At 35.5% G+C, this 19,346-nt stretch overlaps 1 protein-coding gene across 2 annotated transcripts in view; it reads right to left on the minus strand.

Annotated features, from left to right (window-relative positions):
- The window catches only part of fstl5 (follistatin-like 5), a 339,290-nt gene that overhangs the window by 280,018 nt on the left and 39,926 nt on the right, over positions 1–19,346 (minus strand). For both annotated transcript variants that reach the window (XM_030146006.1, XM_030146007.1), the window contains exon 2: positions 989–1,130. In XM_030146006.1, the coding sequence (XP_030001866.1) occupies positions 989–1,130 (142 nt within the window). The remainder of the gene's footprint in view (positions 1–988; positions 1,131–19,346) is intronic.

The following is a 19,346-nucleotide window of genomic DNA, read 5'->3' on the forward strand; positions in this document are numbered from 1 at the left end:
CAGCGATGGTGTGACTGAAAAGAGGCTGAGATCTCGTTTGGCCGGTCTCCGCCTTCTGCGTGTTTAGAAAGCGTCTCTGTGAATGAACTTGTTGAAAAGGTCAGGTTCGTTTGACCATTGTGTCGTTTCAACAGCTTTGCGTCACTCCTCACTCAGCTCTGATACAGTTCAATGACGTTCCCGCCATCTGTTCCTCCGTTGTCCCTCCCCATCTCTCACTCTACCCAACCACCTCTCACCCCTCTGTCTTTAGTTTCACTGTCTTTGCCTTTAATTCCTACGCAGCTAAAGCCGGTTGAAACAAACTGCATTTACGACTATGAAGATGAGAGAATATGCAACATTTTTTCATCATTATTACTCTTATTAATCTTGGATTATATAGGGAATAAGGGTTTACTAGTGAGAAGAATTGGAAGAGGGGCTTATGGGAAGTATGTGAAGCTACTATCTGAGTAATTCCTCTTGACAAACCACTTTGCTTTCCCAAAGTCCCCTTCTGCCAGAACAACTTCATATCCAGCTCGATCCCTTTCAGCTTCTCTGTCATTTTGGAGTCATATCAGAGAAAGCACTGCCTGTGCTACTGGTTTAGAGAGGAAAAGAAATGGAAGCTCGACACACTGCTAGCGAGATTAATAAAAGTGGAAGATTTTGCTTGTGGGGCCTGCCCTGTATCACTGAGTCGATAAGCATTCAATTACATCTTTTACTTTAAACGTTCAGTTAAAATGCCACACGGACATCCTCATCTTCATCTTAGCTTAGCTGTGCCTCACATTAATCTGATATTGTCTTTGAAAAGACAGTCCCCTGGCTCAGAGGGAGGGATAATGATTCATCAAGTATTTTTCAGTGGGCAGAAAAACAACCACAGGAGAGTCATTTGATGCAGGAAGAAAGCGCTGCTGTAATTAGTTTCATACTTGGCAAAAGCACACGGGCTTCTTGTTACAGACAACAAATGAAAAAAGAAAGTGATCAATACCTTGTGTCGGAATCTCACGACTGGTCGATAGGGTGGCGACCCAAATCCTTCCTTGTTGGGTACCCCGTTGGCGCCCAGCACAGCGAGCCCCAACAGTACAATTGACGCCAACCACCATCTGGCTGTCTTCATTGGTCTTTTCCTGTCAAAAACCAAACAGGAATGGTGAGCACCCGTCTCTACTGAACACTCTGGGGGTTCAATATGGTCGCCCAAGACAATAGATCAACTCCTCTGTAATTAGTGTAGACAATAGGAACCGCAAAACTGTCGCTGATTTCAACTAGAGCTATCAATACGTGGCCCACACTCAGCGAGGAGATTAGATCTCCTTTTGAATCAATTAAGAGGAAATAGACGTCATGAGAAAATCAAGATAAAGAAGACAAAGAGCTAATATATTAAGGCAATTACAGTGAGGGCTTTGGATTAATTAGGCTGAGTGTCTAAGTCAAGCAACTGTGATGTCGCACAGAGATTACATCTTTAACAGTTTCCTCACACCCTCACAGAGATGCAAACCAAATATATTTAGTTAAAAGAACGAGGCTGTTCATTTTAACCCAAAATACTACCAGATTCAATTATTCATTATGCTGTAGAAAAGAAGTGTGACCCATCCATGACATGAATTAAACAAAACAGTCTTTGAAAAAATGTCTGTCTCCTACAAGCAACATTTTTAAAAAGGACTTAAAAAACAGAGAATACACAGAGAAGAGGATGTGTGTGTTATCCAGGGCTCTCATATTGCCTAACACAGGGTTTAACAATTGCACAAGTACACAAACACATGCACACAGGCTTTATGTTGAAGACTGTTTGTTCTTTGTTATTTTTGTTGGCCATTTTTATCTGCATTCAAGCCCTTGGTTCTTTGTGAAATGCGCTGCAAAATCCCCTTTGTTAGACGCGCTTATAAATACATGTGACTCAGCTTGACTTGTTGATTTTTGGAGGCAAACACTGAGCTGTACTTTCTAAGCCATCTCAAGCCACCAGAGCCTGCTCATCATCCTCTAGCCGAGGGAGATGACTGACAGCAGCATGGTAACCCTGCCTCCTTGTTCTTCTGGAGTGACACTGAGTCAGACAACATCGGCGCTGTTGAGGCAGCTCTGTGGCCCACATGCTATTCGCCGCAGGTCAGGGGGTCACTCCGGCGGAGCAGCAAGTCCCTGTGATGCACTGGACAAGAATGGAGCTCTGAAAGTTATTTTCATGAATGTACGTGACTTTTTATGCCTTTGTGAGCAGTTTGACATTGGCACTTTTCCAGCCTGTTTCTGCTTTTAAAAGACAGTCCTTTTTTGTAGTTTCTTTCCACTTTACTGCTGATAGTCATGATTCTCCAGCACAGCAATCATTTACAATATTTTTTATTACCAAAGTCCACACTCCATTTTTAAGACGTGTGGATGAACTTAACTCAGTGGTTTCCAACCTTTTTTGGCTTCTGACCACATTTTAACATCACAAATTTCTGGCGACCCCAAACATTCAAATCTGACACTTTTTTTTTTTTTTTGGTTAAAATTAATTTGTTTTTGATCATATAATAGTTTGCTATACTATGTTGCTAATAAATGGTAATTTTAGACAACATTTAGTCTATGTAATGTATATTATTATTGCCGGAGGCAGAAAAGCCAGGTGTAGATTACACAATGAACATTTGACAGATAAACAGAACCACAGTGCTTCAGTTTCAGCTTCACAGTTTGTCATGTCTTTTATGTATTGAGATTGTCTCTCTCAACTTACCATATATTTTTTTCATTAGTACGTTTTTTTTTTGTTTGTTTGTTTGTTTTTTTTAATCAATTACTAGAAATTTCAGGCAACCCCACGTGAGGTCTCAACCCCAAGGTTAAAAAACACTGACATAACCCATGAAGACCCACACATCCACTGACGACTAAAACCATCTACTGATCTAAACTGTTTAATACCTGTTGATCCATTAATCCTATCAATACATGTCAATAATTGGTATAAAAATACAGTTTTTCATCTTTTCATGGTCATCAGATATGACCCATTTGGACGTTCAGAGGCTCCATATTTACCATGGAAACACCTTCATCTTCTACAACATTGTTTCACCAATAAAACCCATGGAGTTGGATCAATGACAGTAGATGGACACACTGGGTTTATGTTCAGTTAATGACAGATTGGACTGAAAAGGACACTTTTTTTCAGTTTTCTCTGTTTTTGATGTAATAAACTTCAGCTTTAATCTGAGTTTTTTGTTGTTGTTTTTTCTGGTCAATGTCTTTATTGAGTTTTTTATATAACACAAAAAAAATAAAGAAAAGAATAAATACAAATATAAAGCAAGAGGCTGGAGAGCCATAAATGAAAGGTTATACCATGTGTAACAAAACTAGATTACACTGTCTGTTCCTTCACATATACAACATGTCATTATGAGCAGCCAAATATACATAGACACAAACCAGCATAGACAGGAACAGAAACAAACAATGCGGTCTTAGACTAAAACAACCATAACATCAAAAACAATAGGGGATGGTGCCATATCATACATAAACAGAAGAATCATACATGATACATAGAAATAAGAGGGGGGGGGGGGTCCAATTTTTACATTCCAGCATCATTAGCATAAGTGCATATTAACTCAGGTAACCCACTATGTGTTGATCCGTTGTGTATTTTCTCACTTATGGTCCACCAGGCCCTTCAACACAATGGTAGTTAGTAGGGCTGTGCAATTAATCGAAATTCAATTACGATTTGGATTATTACACGCAACGATTACAAAAATTATGTAATCGAGAAAAAACAATTATTAATTTTGCGTTGTTTAATTCACGCGCACGCAAGCTCCCATGAGCTGCTCTGCCCCGCCCCCCTCTAAGCTAACGCTGCCTGCTAGTCGGCAGGTCCACCCCAAGAGGAAAGTTGTACCTAGCGGTCTGGAAAAATAGCAGGAGAATCACAGCAGAAGTGCTTGGTAAACAAAAAAGGCAAGTCAAATTCAATTGTATGGAATCCCTTTGGGTTTGATGAAGAGCAAAAACCCATTACGTGCAAAAAGTGTTTCGTAGTTGTGTCCGCACCGACCGGTAACACAGCAAACCTTTTTAACCATCTAAAGTTTAACCACCGCCACCTTTATCATAATCTTATGAAAAACTAAAATACAAAAAAAACTCCGTCTACAACTTCGTCCGCAATGCAATCTTCAGTCTCCGAATCTCTTTACGCTGCAACTCCCGTATTAACCTAACTGAAACCTCACGGCACGCCACTGAATTTACTATGTTTCATACTACATTGAACATACTTGAATTTATAATTTGCACTTTACGTGAGTTTTTTTTTTATTGCTCCAGTTCTATGGCAAGTGTAGAGCAGTTTAATTCCAGTGCACTGTTTGGTTACAAAAGGAAACATACTTGAATTTACAGTATACTTATTTGCATTCAAAGATTTTTTTGTTTTGTACAAAAGTGAACATACTTTGTTTTAATGGTTAAAAGCTTTATTTATATTTAAAGAGTATATCTTACATTGTTTTGCAAGAAAAAAATAAACAACTTTAAGGTTTACAAATAATCGTTTTTAATAATTGTGATTTCAATTATTGCTAAAATAATCTTTTTTTTTTTTTTTTTTCTATAATCGAGCAGCCCTAGTAGTTAGTCTTGTACCAATGTAAGTCTGGAATGGGGACCAGATTCTGTAGAAAACTTCAGTCATACATCTAGACCTGTATTTTACGTATTCCATGGGTAGCAGGTCAAAAATACCCTTATGTCATCCAGCTACTGTGGGGGATTTACAATAATCTGATCTTTTATGAACATCTACATGATCAGTGAATGAAATATAGGAAAATACCTGATTTACACTGAAAAAAACCCAAAATAAGGAAGATAATGTTACAATCAATGGTGATAAATCACTTAAGAAAGGTTGAATAAAGGTTGATGAAAATGCACTCCGTACTTTAAACTGCTCCTTGGTCCTCCCATACCTCACATATTGTATTGAAGTGTGGGGAAACGGTTACCAATGGACCATAAATCCATTAGTTATATTACAGAAACGAGCAGTACGGATCATACATAAAGTTGGATTTCTAGAACACACTCATAATTTTTTTATTCAGTCAAAACTATTAAAAATCCATGATCTTGTAAAATATTATACAGCAATAACTTTGTTTAAAGCATTCAACAAATTACTACCAAGTAATATACAAAAAAAACTTCACAATTCGGGAGAGTACTCATAATTTGAGAGGTTTTGGAGATTTCACATTACCCAAATTTCGAACCACTTGTAAACGCTTTTGTGTGTCTGTATGTGGAGTGAAACTTTGGAACAGTCTGGACATCCAACACAAGCAATGCCAAAATATCCACCGATTTAAACTGCTCTACGGAAATATGGTCTGGTCCCAGTATAAAGATGGAGGGTCTTCAAACTGATGTTCCATAAATACTCTGTCTTAAATGTTAAGGTGTGCTTGTCGTTCCTCATCTAGTTGGTCTGTGTTGTCCATTACCATCTGCTAATGTTCTTACCATCGCTGGTATGTGCTGCCCTTTACCATTAGTGCTATTGTAGTTTTTTGGGGGTTTTTTTTCTTACCATTGCCGGTAGGTAATTATTGCTGTTCTTTACCAATTGTGGTATTGCAGTTTTTTGTTTTTACCATTGTTGGTATGTAATTATCATCATGTAAGTTGATGGTTAACTGTTACCTGTGGTAACATCACCAGGAATTTACTTTGTTTCAATTTTTTTTTTTACGCACATTTTGGTTATGCAATGTAAATACTGTCAAATGAGTTTACTCTAGTTTGGTACAGGCCTATTTTGTTCTATTTTGTCCATTGTTCTGGCTTGAAGTTGAAGGACAGGAATAAGTATTTAAAATGTTATTATATTCAGTTATTTGATGATGAGAGTGGGGGTGGGATTAAATAAGTTTTTCTTCTTCCCACTCCTTTTTGAGTATAAATGAATGATTTGTTTTTTGGGGGGGGAATTTTGAATTTGCATGTGTTCTATAATGCTCGAAATAAACAAACGAAAAAAAAATATGGAGAAAATTTTAATTTGGGAACTGACATAAAAGTAGTGTTGCGTCTTTATGGGTTTAAATCCTTATCTAATGCTAAAACCACCTTATTAGTATTGACGTCTACTTAAAGATAAAAAAAACAATTCCTGTTCATGTTCATAAACTGTGCCTCCTTCCACTTGATGTGGAGGCCAAGCAAATGGTAGAAAAAATGAGAACGCAAATAAAGAGCTGTAAAACATAAAAAGCACATCAAATTCACAGCATGTTCCAGTATTTATGTAATATTACATACATACACATGCCCACACTCTTACATACAACCAAAGCCTTCACTTCATTCCTCTTATTTATTTTTTTTATGCTCAGATGTTGTTCATCCGTCTTCTTTATCTTACTTATCTTATCTATACTTCCACAGAACTACGAACAGCACAATGAACTGGAATTGCTTTGCGTTTATGTTGTTCCTGTGCGTCTTGTGTGACGATGTTATTCAGTAGCTATAGGTGCAAACACACCACCTGAAGGTCAACACCCAGAAACATCTCAAACACAGCAAAACAAGAGGAAAATAGAAAGTACAGATAGAGGGCAGGTTCTCTGCAGGTAAATACAGACCGACAGAGGGTAAGAAGTGAAGGATTTTTATCATATGAGTCTGTAGATCTGTGTTTTTAGTAAAATATTACAAAATGGGCCATTAAAGCAATGTTTTTCAACCTTTGGGTCACCTGAAATTTCTAGTGATTGATGAAAAAAAAACCTTACAAATAAAAAATATATGTTGAGTTGAGAGAGACAATCACAATCCATGAAAGACATGACAAACTGTGAAGCTGAAACTGAAGCACTGTGGTACTGTTTATCTGTCAAATGTTCATTGTGGTCGGTTTCAGATGCTGCAGCTCTTTCATAATTCATATTTTGAGTTCTTGTTTGTTCAGTATTAATTGTAAATCTAAGCTGGACTGACTGTACATATCCTGACCAAGGAAAATAAAATTCTCACTTTGTGCAGTAATCTCCATATCTCAATAATAATAAAGGTTAAATAAAATAAAATAAAATAAAATAAAATCAATAATATACATTATATAGCCTAAATGTCATGTAAAATTAACGTTTATGTGCAACATAGTATAGCAAACTATTACATGATCAGAAACAAATTAATTTTTCGCATTTTGAGATCCGGGTTAGAGTTTTTTTGTATTGTACTTTTGAAGATGCATAATGAAAAGAATAAAAAAAAAAAAAAAAAAAAAAAAAAAAAAAAAAAAAAATAATAATAATAATAATAATAATAATAATAATGATTTTAGCAGAAAAGTGTCTCCGTTTTGAATGTCTGGGGTCACCAGAAATTTGTGATGTTAAAATGGGGTCATGAACCAAAAAAGGTTGGGAACCACTGCTTTAAAGTCTGTGTAAAGCAGTGGTAAATGAGGCCTGGGTTTGTTTTAATCTCTAAACCAGATGAATAATGAAATCTATATCATTAGGTTTAAGCTGTATTGTCTGCTCTGATATGCTGCAACATGTAGCTGAAACCACACACAGTTGTGAAAAACGTGCAGCCTTTATTAAGTGTCAGCCTGGAAAATGGATGCTCTGTGCAGCAGCGTTATGTATATCTGCACATGTCTGTGCCACAGAGCAAGAATCCCATTTAAAACCAGAGGACACTGATCAATGTGAGAACCAACCTTGTTTCTCTCAGTGTGTAACACAATGGCCATGTTTTTTTTTGTTTGTTTTTTTCTAACATGTGTTGTCACTATTGTGACCTAGTCCATCTATTGTGTATGTAATAATTCACAATCAAGCAGAAAGCGGGGCAGATTAATATAAAAATAGTCTGCATCTTGAGCATAATAATAATAATAATAATAATAATAATAATAATAATAATAATAATAATAATAATAATAATTATTATTATTATTATTATTATTATTATTATATAACCTATTCAGTAATACACAGTTCCAGGTAGATAATGTGTTTAAAAACAAATCCCTGAATTTCATTTGGACAAAAACTTTATAAGTCAAATTTTCACAGCAGAGCAAACAAAACCAGCTCATTAGAGCATATCTATAAAAGGATCTACAGAGAATAAAGTGCAGATTTTAAGCAATACCCAGCATAATAATACTGCTCTAACCCTTGGTCTTCATCTGATTTGCGTTGGCAATAAGGCTTTTAAGATTTTGTAGATCAAGTGTGTTGTCATACCAATCCCTCAAGTTACTGTTCAGCAATAAGATGTGGGAGGTAATAGGAGCGCTGATATATTCCACTGGTCAGATGGATGCATATCTTCAGAAAAACCAAGTCATCAGAGCTATTTAGTCCAAGCAATTGTTTAAACATGAGAAATATTTACTCAGTGTTTCTTTAATGTGATGATATTCATGCTCTGTGCCTGTCTACCGTCTACAGATCCAGGTAGGAACCCTGCCTGCAGCTGCTGCTGCTCCACTTCAGAGTTAATGCAGTATTTTAGCAACACTAGGTGGATTACCATATCAGCTCGGACAATCAATCACCTTCTATACAGCATCCCACTGTTAAATGGGTTATTAATGGACTAACTTTTGTGAGACGCTGTGTCAGAGACAGAGACATATGTACAGTTTTACATAGTTTAACTGCATCACACAGCTCAGTTAGTCACAGATATTTAATTCATTATAATCTGTCACAGTTTAATCTAGAGGTGTAATGGATGTGAAACCGAGTCTACAACACAAATGTCCATGGTTTCACTGCAAAAATCTTTTAAATCTCACCAGGTGTATTGTTCTCATTTCTAGTCCAAATATCTCATCACATTTAAAATAAGACATAATCACCTAAAGAGTAACTTTTCAGGGAGACATAAGAACTTATTTTTAGACGATAGATCTTGAAAATCTTATTTCAAGAAATTTTACCAAGATCATTTTCACTCGTTCCATTGGCAGATTTTTTTGCTCAATTCAAGATTTTTTTTTTTTTTTTTTTTTTTTGCTTAATTCAAGATTGTTATGCTTAATTCAAGATGTTTTGGCTTAATTCAAGATTTCTGTCTTAATTTAAGATTTTTTTTTTTCATAATTCTTTTTTTTTTTTTTTTTGCGTAATTCAAGATTGTTTTGCTTAATTCAAGATTTTTTTTGGCTTAATCCATTTTTATTTTTATTTATTTATTTATTTATTTATTTTTGCTTAATTCAAGCAAAAAAAATCTGCCAGTGGAACAAGTGAAAATGATCTTGGTAAGATTTCTTGAAATAAGATTTTCAAGATCTATTGTCTAAAAAGAAGTTCTCACTTACAAGTTCCTCTTTAGGTGATTATGTCTTATTTTATGTGTGATGAGATATTTTGAATAGAAATGAGAAAAATACACTTGGTAAGATTCAGACTTTTGCAGTGTGTATTCTTATTTCCTTTTTGTGAAGCGCTTCACGGTGTTCCTCAGTAGCCTGGGAAACAACTACATGCATCTGGCTGAGAACAAATGTTCATCTGCTGTGGTAGACCGGTCTGGCACGGCTCCCGTTCCAACTGAACCTACTGAACCTCGACTGGGCAGAACTGATCACAGCCGTTTATCTGATACAGGGTGAGTCAGATGTGGTTTGACACGATGACGGGCTGCCACCTGTGACTGATGTCTGCCCTGCGTTGGCTTTTGACTTTGACCGTTGCTCTGATCGGCTGCTCAGTGGCATCCAGAGACACTGTGGTCTGAGTCCATTACTAATGAACAAGAAACTCAGCTGGAAACCACATGCAGATATTAGAAAAACAAAAGTCTCAAAAACCATTGCAATACGACATAAAATGAAGTACACACTGAACAAAAACTCACTGTACATACTGTACCCCAGACATTCAAAACCAAGACTTTTTTTTTTTTGCTAAAATTAATTTGTTTTTGATCATGTAATAGTTTGCTATACTATGTTGCACATAAATGTTAATTTTAGATGACATTTAGTCTACAGGGTGGGGAAGCAAAATTTACAATAAACATTTAGTTGTTTTTTCTCGGCAGGCACTACGTCAATTGTTTTGAAACCAAACATATATTGATGTCATAATCATACCTAACACTATTATCCATACCTTTTCAGAAACTTTTGCCCATATGAGTAATCAGGAAAGCAAACGTCAAAGAGTGTGTGATTTGCTGAATGCACTCGTCACACCAAAGGAGATTTCAAAAATAGATGAGTGTCCATAAAGACTGTTTATAATGGAAAGAAGAGAATGACTATGAGCAAAACTATTACGAGAAAGTCTGGAAGATACTATTAAAGAAGAATGGGAGAAGTTGTCACCCGAATATTTGAGGAACACTTGCGCAAGTTTCAGGAAGTGTGTGAAGGCAGTTATTGAGAAAGGAGGAGGACACATAGAATAAAAACATTTTCTATTATGTCAATTTTCTTGTGGCAAATAAATTCGCATGACTTTCAATAAACTAATTGGTCATACACTGTCTTTCAATCCCTGCCTCAAAATATTGTAAATTTTGCTTCCCCACTCTGTATATAATGTATATTATTATGGACGGAGGCAGAAAAGCCAGGTGTAGAGTACTGCACAAAGTGAGAATTTAATTTTCCTTGGTCAGGATATGTACAGTCAGTCCAGCTTGGATTTACAAGGCTGACAATTAATACTGAACAAACAAGAACTCAAACTATGAATTATGAAAGAGCTGCAGCATCTGAAACCGACCACAATGAACATTTGAAAGATAAACAGAACCACAGTGCTTCAGTTTCAGCTTCACAGTTTGTCATGTTTTTTTATGTATTGGGATTGTCTCTCTCAACTCACCATATATTTTTTACTAATAAGTTTTTATTTTTATGAATTACTAGAAATTTCAGGTGACCCCATTTGAATTCCAGGTGACCCCAAGTGGGGTCCTGACCCCATGGTTGACAAACACTGGTGTAGAGGTATGGAGAAGCACATACAAAACAATCATCAAACCAACCATCACCCTGCAAAAGAAAGCCATTAGGATTACACATCAGAAGGATTGCTTTGCACTAACTAATCCACTTTTCATCAGTACAAATATTCTGAAATTAGAAGATCTGGTTAACCTTAACACTGCTGTATTCATCTATAAGATAGATAGATAGATAGATAGATAGATAGATAGATAGATAGATAGATAGATAGATAGATAGATAGATAGATAGATAGATAGATAGATAGATAGATAGATAGATAGATAGATAGATAGATAGATAGATAGATAGATAGATAGATAGATTGATTGATTGATTGATTGATTTACTGTATTAATCCCCAAGGGGAAATTCAAAGTACAGTCACCGCTCCACAGAAACAGTCATAACCACATCAACAATAAATAAATAAATAAAGGCAGAGTAAAAGTAGCTAAGAATAAGTTAGATTAAAAAGAAAGCTATATCTCTCTATCATCTATAAGGCACACAACAGCCTACTTCCACCCTGCATACAGGAGCTGTTCTCAGTCAGTCCCAGTCCAACCTTAGGGGGACCAGTATGTTCAAGAAATCAAAGGCAAGGACCAACACAAAAGGCAAAAGTATATCTCTAATTGGAGTAAAATAACCTTGATAAAGAATTAAAAACATGCACATCAGTCACTACATGTAAAAGGATGTTTAAAACTAAAGTATTCAATAAATATAAAATATTAGGATAAAATAAACCAATTGTCAGTATGAGTCTAAGATTTTGCTTAGATTGTATTATTTGTCTTATTTATGTTATTGTTTAAAACGGCACCATCTTGTTATCTTGTTCTGTTTCGGCAACTTTCCTTTTTGTAAATAGGGTCGGCATAAATAAGCCGTTGCTTCAGCCTACGCCTTTTCACCCATGTTTAATATAGAAATCCAAACTGCATGTATGTATATATCGTGTTCTGTTAAATGGACAAATAAATTACTACAAATGAAAACTGCAGTTCATGTGATAAAACCTTCTTCTTTATTGCACTCCAGTAACATGTGACTGATCCTTGTTTAATTAGTTCATATGTAGACTGGTTTTTAGTAGATATTGTTTATTCATCTACAAATTCATGGTCTGAAAGGCGTGTCGCAATTATTACATAATCACCGTATCACAATTATCGGAGCTAATTGAAATTATTTACAATTTCAATAATCGTCTCTATTTAACTGTACAAACACATGAATTGGATTACACTAAGAAACACATCATCCCCATTTTTTCACCTTGTTTTCTGCCTCAGTAATTTCATTGTAGATTTCAATAATAGGCTTTGTATATTTATTTATATCAAATGTATCCTGTGTAATTCTTGATTACTAAGCTTTAAAATCAAACAAAATTCCTGCATGTTTCCCAGTATTAATACCAATAAATATATTTTAATTATAGTGACAGCCCTTAGTCTGAACAGTGGATTTGGAGCATTAGTACACTCTTTCTTGTCCTTCTGTGTCATAATGACAACACTTACAAACACTTCTCAGTTCTGCTGTTACTGACTCTGCACTGAAAGCACTGAACTGTAAGGTCTTTTTTCGATTTAAAGCTTAATGAAAGTGGTGAATAAGAGGTCATACACCCTGAAAAGTCTATTATTAAACAGAAACTACACACAGAAAATCCTGGATTACTTTTTTTGAGCGCTTTATGGTCATTGATTTGACTTCTGACTGTGTGTGTAATGTAAAACTGCACTAGTTATGTGCGGAAGATACCAAACATCCACTAGTTGGTGGATCTGGAGGGAGTCCACCTAAGAAGAAAAGTAAACAGATAACAGAAATGTTGGAGAATTTGATGTAGATCACACACGTTTTTTGGAAATGTGATAAAATAATTGGGTTCTGGGAAATGGTGTGTGTAGTACTACAACAAATAATGGGGTATGAGATTCCAATGTGTTGCGATGTGCTGTATTTGTGTAACTTATCTGATGGAAATGTAGTGGGAAATGACATATACTTGGTTAAGGTACTTTTAGTGGTTTGCAAAAAAGCTATTACAATGAACTGGGGAAAGACAGAGCCACCATCACAGGACCAGTAGATCGCAATTATTGAAGGAATATATACAATGGAAAGGGTGACTCATAGACTGTGACTACAGGAAGCTCAAATGGACAAAAAGTGGAATAAATGGACGGTTTACAGAGCTCAGAACGGAGGAAAGACTGGATAACACCAGTGTATTGAAATGTGTGTAATGTACCCAAACAATGTTGGTTTGTTCATTTTTTGTTGTTTTACTAAATATTTGTGTAGAAAATTTACATAAAAATTTAATCATTAGGGATCTGATCCTATTTTGGCCATTTTTGTGTACTTTTGATTTTGCCTTCATATACTATATAAAGAAATGTTTACTATACCCATGTTTGGTATCTTTTTTTTTTCCAGCACAACTTCATCTATCTCATTTGTCTATTATTTTTTCACTTTAAGCAAATATATTAACACAAAAGGCCAAAAAACACACAAAAATAAAATCCGATTTGAAAAATGTATATAATTTATTGCATAAATAATACAAAGATGCTTAACAAACCTTTTTAAAGACTTTAAAAGTGAATATTGGTTCCAAATATTAGGTATATAAAATTAAAATTGTAATAAATTAAAACTATACTCAAATATTTGACATAAAAGTATATCTTTACATAGCCTCCCCCTGCCCCCCCATCCTCACCCTTACCTGTAATGCTAATGCAGTCTGTGGATTAGAAACAGCAGATTCTGCCAGTTTTTTCCATTTTGGAAAAGAACAAAAAATGACAAAGATATGGTCAGAAATATAACCCCCACCCACCTCATTGTCATAATTTTATTCATGTTTGTTTGCTCTGGGTTCAAACCCTCATATCTCCGGTTGTATTTGCTCTATCAACATCAAATAAAAAGTGGTGTGGAGTGTTTCAAGTCTGCGCTTTCGAATGCAGTTATCCCCAGTGGTTTACATGACTGACTTCCGACGTTATGAGGTGTTGAAATTGTCATGTGATTCAGTCATGGGGCCGTAACCATGGACCCCTAAGGGTTAAGTGAAAAAAAATAAAAAATAAAAAAAAAGCTGCACTAGTTGCCTTATGTTAGGAAGAGTCCAGACTAAAATCTCAAGTCTTATTTATTTGCCAGAAAAGCACAGGAGACAGGAACAGTCCACAAGTTTTCCCCGGACACCCCAGGGGACGCCATCATAACTTTGACTCACTGTTTTAAGTCCCTCTAAGCACGTCCAGGCTCAGGAATTGACTTTCAAATGAAGGCTACGTATTTCCCACTATGTATACAATGCATCATGTCCTGACAGGCTCAACACCTCCTCCTCTCCCCCTCCCCCTCTCCCTCCATTCCTCCATCCCTCTATCCCTCCGTCCTCTAGTCTGTCTCATTCAGCACATTTTCACTCTTCACTGTACAGGCTGAGCATAACAACATACATGTCCACATACAGATACTATGCATGTACTGACACTATACTGGTTGAATTAATTCACACATTTCCATTTACTATCAGCTGTCATGCATATTTGGTAAGTCATAAGTCTGGAAAATGGGAATACATAATTAAAACATGCTATACATTTTTCTGACATGCTGCATGATTTTGTTTCCCCCTCAAAAGGACTCAATTTAAGGATGGCATCTCCCACATGAGTAGTTTAATTCAGCCAAGTCTTACACTGACTTATTGATAATGATTCAATTTACAGCTTTCTAATTACAGTCAGCTCGTCTCAAATGTAATTAATCAAAACCCTTGAGAAATATGGACGTCTAAATCCAGTGGGAGCAGCTCTGAGCCTTCCCCCTCCCCGTTTTAGTTGATACTATAGAAGGAAGTCAGTATATCAGAAATAAGTATCGTTTTAACAGTAAGAACGTCATCTAGCAGAACAGATATTTAACCTTAAAGGAGTGATATTTAGCTTTTTTTTCTCTTTTTTTTTTAACGAATTATGCATTTTAAACATTTCCCTGTGGTCTACATAAACTGTAAATGCTATGTTTGGGTCTGAATTCTTCATTAATTCACCTCCACAGGTCCATCTTCAACCCTGTTTCTGAGTAATGACACCAGAACGGACGTTTTAAGTGCTGGCCCTTTAAATGCAAATGAGCCACTTCACCCCCCACCCCCTCCAGGTTGTTGGCTGTGCTTACTGTCCCATTCAACCACTTGTGTTCGTTAATACAACCAACAGCTGAACATTTTAGGTAATCGACTGCTGCTGACAAACAATTACGTCGTACTTGGAGAAATGTTCGTTGGAAGTGTTGACCTTATGCAAATGTCGTGACGTAACTAGTTAGAGATGCAACAAATTAAGCAGGAATTATAACAGTTGTACCTTTTGTATATTTGGATTATATGTGCTGTCTCTGTATGATTGTGCTGATGTTTCACTGTTCTCTTTTAGCTTTTTCTCTTTATTGATTTATCTTGTCTCTTAGCTGTCTTAACTATCTCTTTTTAATTCATGTGATGTAATGTATATATATGTATTGTATATGTATATATATATATTTTTTAGGGTGCCTATTGTCATCAGGCCGGGTACTACAGCAGGATACTAGCCATGTTGGCTAAAGCGGCCCTTTTTACTGTTATTGATACAGTTAATTAATTGGGATTGTGCACAATACAATAAACTAACAAGAAAAGCACTTGGAGAGCGCAGACCTCCACCAAGGCAGATCAGCCCCCCCCAATCACCACCAAAATTTAACCATTTGTTCCTTGTGCCAGTATCAACATTTCCTGAAATTTTCATCCAAATCCATCCATAAGTTTTTGAGTTATCTTGCTAACAAACAAACAAACAAACACACAAAGCAAAGTGATCACAATACCTCCTGGCAGAGGTAATAAACTAAATTAAATAAATCCACTTGATTTTTGCTCAAATGAATATGAAGATAGCTTTGCAGCACCTGGAGGGTTCATATTCAAACTTTATGAACTATTAGGGTCCAAATACACAAATAAATGAACCAAAGACTAATGAAAGTGGGTTTAGCAAAATATGACCCCCTTAAGTATTAATAATACTCAAATGTATAACAATGACAAACAATACTGTTGCAAGCCTCTGTTTCTAATGCAAAATTTCCAGTAACAACTGATACTGTGACAATTTAACTTTCATCCGACAAAATGTTGGATAATACTGTATATTAATTACATACTGAATTTATTTTTAATGAAATTATCCGATAAAGACCCAAATAACCACTGGCAACTCAAATCATCTAATGATCTAAAATATTTATGTTGATCCACTAATCCTATCAATACTTGTAAATAATTGGTGTAAAATACAGTTGGTCATCTTTTCATGGTCATCAGATATGACCCATTTGGACGTTCAGAGGCTCCGTAGTGAATGTGGAAACACAATCATCTTCTACAACATTGATTCACCAGTAAAACCCATGGAGTTTAATACATGATAGTGGATGGACACTGTTATTTTACATTCAGTTATTGATATTTTTGCTGAAAAAGTCTCATTTTCTTCAGTTTTCTTTGTTTCTGATATAATAACTTTTGAATTTACTCTGAGCTATTATGAACATCGACATGATCAAGGGATTAAATATAGGAAAATACCTCATTTATGCTGAAAAAAGCAAAAAAAAAAACAAAACAGGATATTATTCTAATAAATGGTGATAAATCACTTAAAAAGGTGAAATGTCACAAAAGTTGCACTGGGACTTCATGAGTTAACACTAGTGCGCATGTAAACTCAAAAAGGAAGTTTACCTTCTTGATCACAAACTTTAAACATAAATATTAAACATTTGTAACGCAGAACAGCATGAAGAAGCCTAAGATGTAGAGGGATGGAGGCACTGATAGAACTGCAACACTTCTGCCTGCAGCTCCAGTAGAAGGTGATGTATGACATGAAATGCAATACTCCTCTATCTGTATCTAAAGAGGATACATATCACAGTGCATTTGCACAGTATAGACGACAGCACAACAGTGGAGCTCTGCAGGAAAAGATGACTCAGACTACAGATGCATGGACAGTAATATTTGGAACAGGGTTGGTCAGTCTGGACAAAGCTTCATAGGATGTTTAACCCATAAAGACCCAGTGCTACTTTTGTGGCCGCTCTCAAATGTTTTTTCCCTCTATATTCAACCTATCTTAAGTGATTTATCACCATTTATTGTGTTATTAACATCTTTATTTTGCATTTTTTCCAATGAAAATCATGCATTTTCCTATATTTAATTTACTAATCATGTAGATGTTCTTAAAAGCTCAGACTGAAGTTGAGGGTTATTATATCAAAAACAGAGGAAACTGAAGAAAAAATTACTTTTTCAGCAAAAACATCATTAATTGAACTTCAACGAAGTGTCTCCATCCACTGTCATTGATCCAACGCCATGGGTTTTACTGGTGAATCAATGTTGGAGAAGTTGACAGTGTTTCCATGGTAACTACGGAGACTCTGAACATCCAAATGGGTCATATCTGATGACCATGAAAAGATGACAAACTGTATTTTACAGCAATTATTTCTCTTATTAATAGGTTTAGTGGTTCAGAAGGTCTTTAACATTTTATCAGTGGATGATTTGGGATGATTGGCTCTTTATGGGTTAATGTAGAATCACAACATTAGGTGAGTTATAACCAAATTTTTACAAGTTCATCTCTAGTTTTCTGTGGTTTCTGAAACTTTAGTCTGTGTGGATTTGCTGTTAATTTCTAACCAGAAAACTCTGCCTTGTTGCATAATTTTTGACTGACATTATTCCAATAATAATATCTAGATGGTGTAAACACTAGTCAGATTCTCCTGAACAAACAGCTGCAGTGTTTCCATTAATTACCCTCACTGTGATGGCCTAATTTGTCTACTGGAGTTTTATAATCAATTGAAAATGGTTTCACACCAGTAAAACTCTAAAGCATCTGTGTAAATTAGTCTCACTGTACGCCAGAGTTCGGAGGCCGGACCTGCAGCCGACAGATTTATTTGAATAGTAATTATTTGTCGGCAGCAAAACAACACGTCAAATAAACTCAGTAAGCTTATGTAAGTTAATACAGACTAAAATCAATGTAGTGCAGATAGATATTAGAAGTTGCTAGAAACAAACTGAAATATCCAACATTGTTATTTCAAACCTGTAGATTACTGCAATTCTTTGTTCAAAGTTTTCTGTAAAACTCCATAATTACACTAATAAACAGGCTATTAAAGAATGTTAACTAACTTTTGACAGCACTGTTTTTATTTAGTTTTTACCTTAACCCGTAAAGACCCAGTGCTACTTTGGTGTCAGTTCCCAAATGAATTTTTCTCTCTATTTAACCTTGCTTAAGTGATTTATCAGCGTTTATTGCAATATTATCTTCTTTATTTTGTGTTTTTTAGCTGAAAATCAGGTATTTTCTTGTGTTTAATTCACTCATTATATAGATGTTCATAAAAGCTCAGATCAAAGTTAGAGTTATTATATCAAAAACTGAGAGAAATTACTTTTTCTGTAAAATATATCATTAACTGAATGGAAAAACATGCATCTCCATCCACTGTCATTGATCCAGTTCCATGGGTTTTACTGGTGAATCAATGTAGAAGATGACGGTGTTTGTACTTTCACTACGGAGCCTCTGAACGTCCATATGGGTCATATCTGATGACTATGAAAAGATGACAAACTGTATTTTACACCAATTATTTACATGTATTAATAGGATTAGTGGATCAACAGGTATTAAACAGGTTAGATCAGTAGAGGAATTTGATCGACAGTTTATGGGTTAATGATTCATCTGCAATTATGAGATCATCCAGCCCTGATTCAAACTCTGAATTTTTTACATTTCATGACCAAAGCATCTATCACAAATACATTTAAGATGGGAAAAATATCATTAGCTTCAAAGAATAATTGCTTAAGTCATATTTTTTTTAATTTATAGTCAGTGATGGAAAATGTAGCCGCAGTGTTAGGAAAGTAAAGTTATGCAGATGTCACAATTTGGCCAAAAATATGACTTAGGCAATTACGCTATGAAGCTAATAATATGATGTGTAGAAGTGGAAGCGGTGGTTCAAAAATCTACTATGGAAGAGTTTGTCTGAAGCCCTCAAATACTACAGCTGTCCTCCAGAGTCATTGGTTCACACCTCCAAACTATTAAGAGTGAACTTTTTATTTGACAGCGTTTAGTCCTGTTTAAAAGTCCTCATCCAACATTAGGTTTGTTGGTTCAGAGTAGTTCTAATTACCACA

This window comes from Sphaeramia orbicularis, chromosome 10 (assembly GCF_902148855.1).
Source record: "Sphaeramia orbicularis chromosome 10, fSphaOr1.1, whole genome shotgun sequence".
In the NCBI taxonomy this organism is placed as follows: domain Eukaryota; kingdom Metazoa; phylum Chordata; class Actinopteri; order Kurtiformes; family Apogonidae; genus Sphaeramia; species Sphaeramia orbicularis.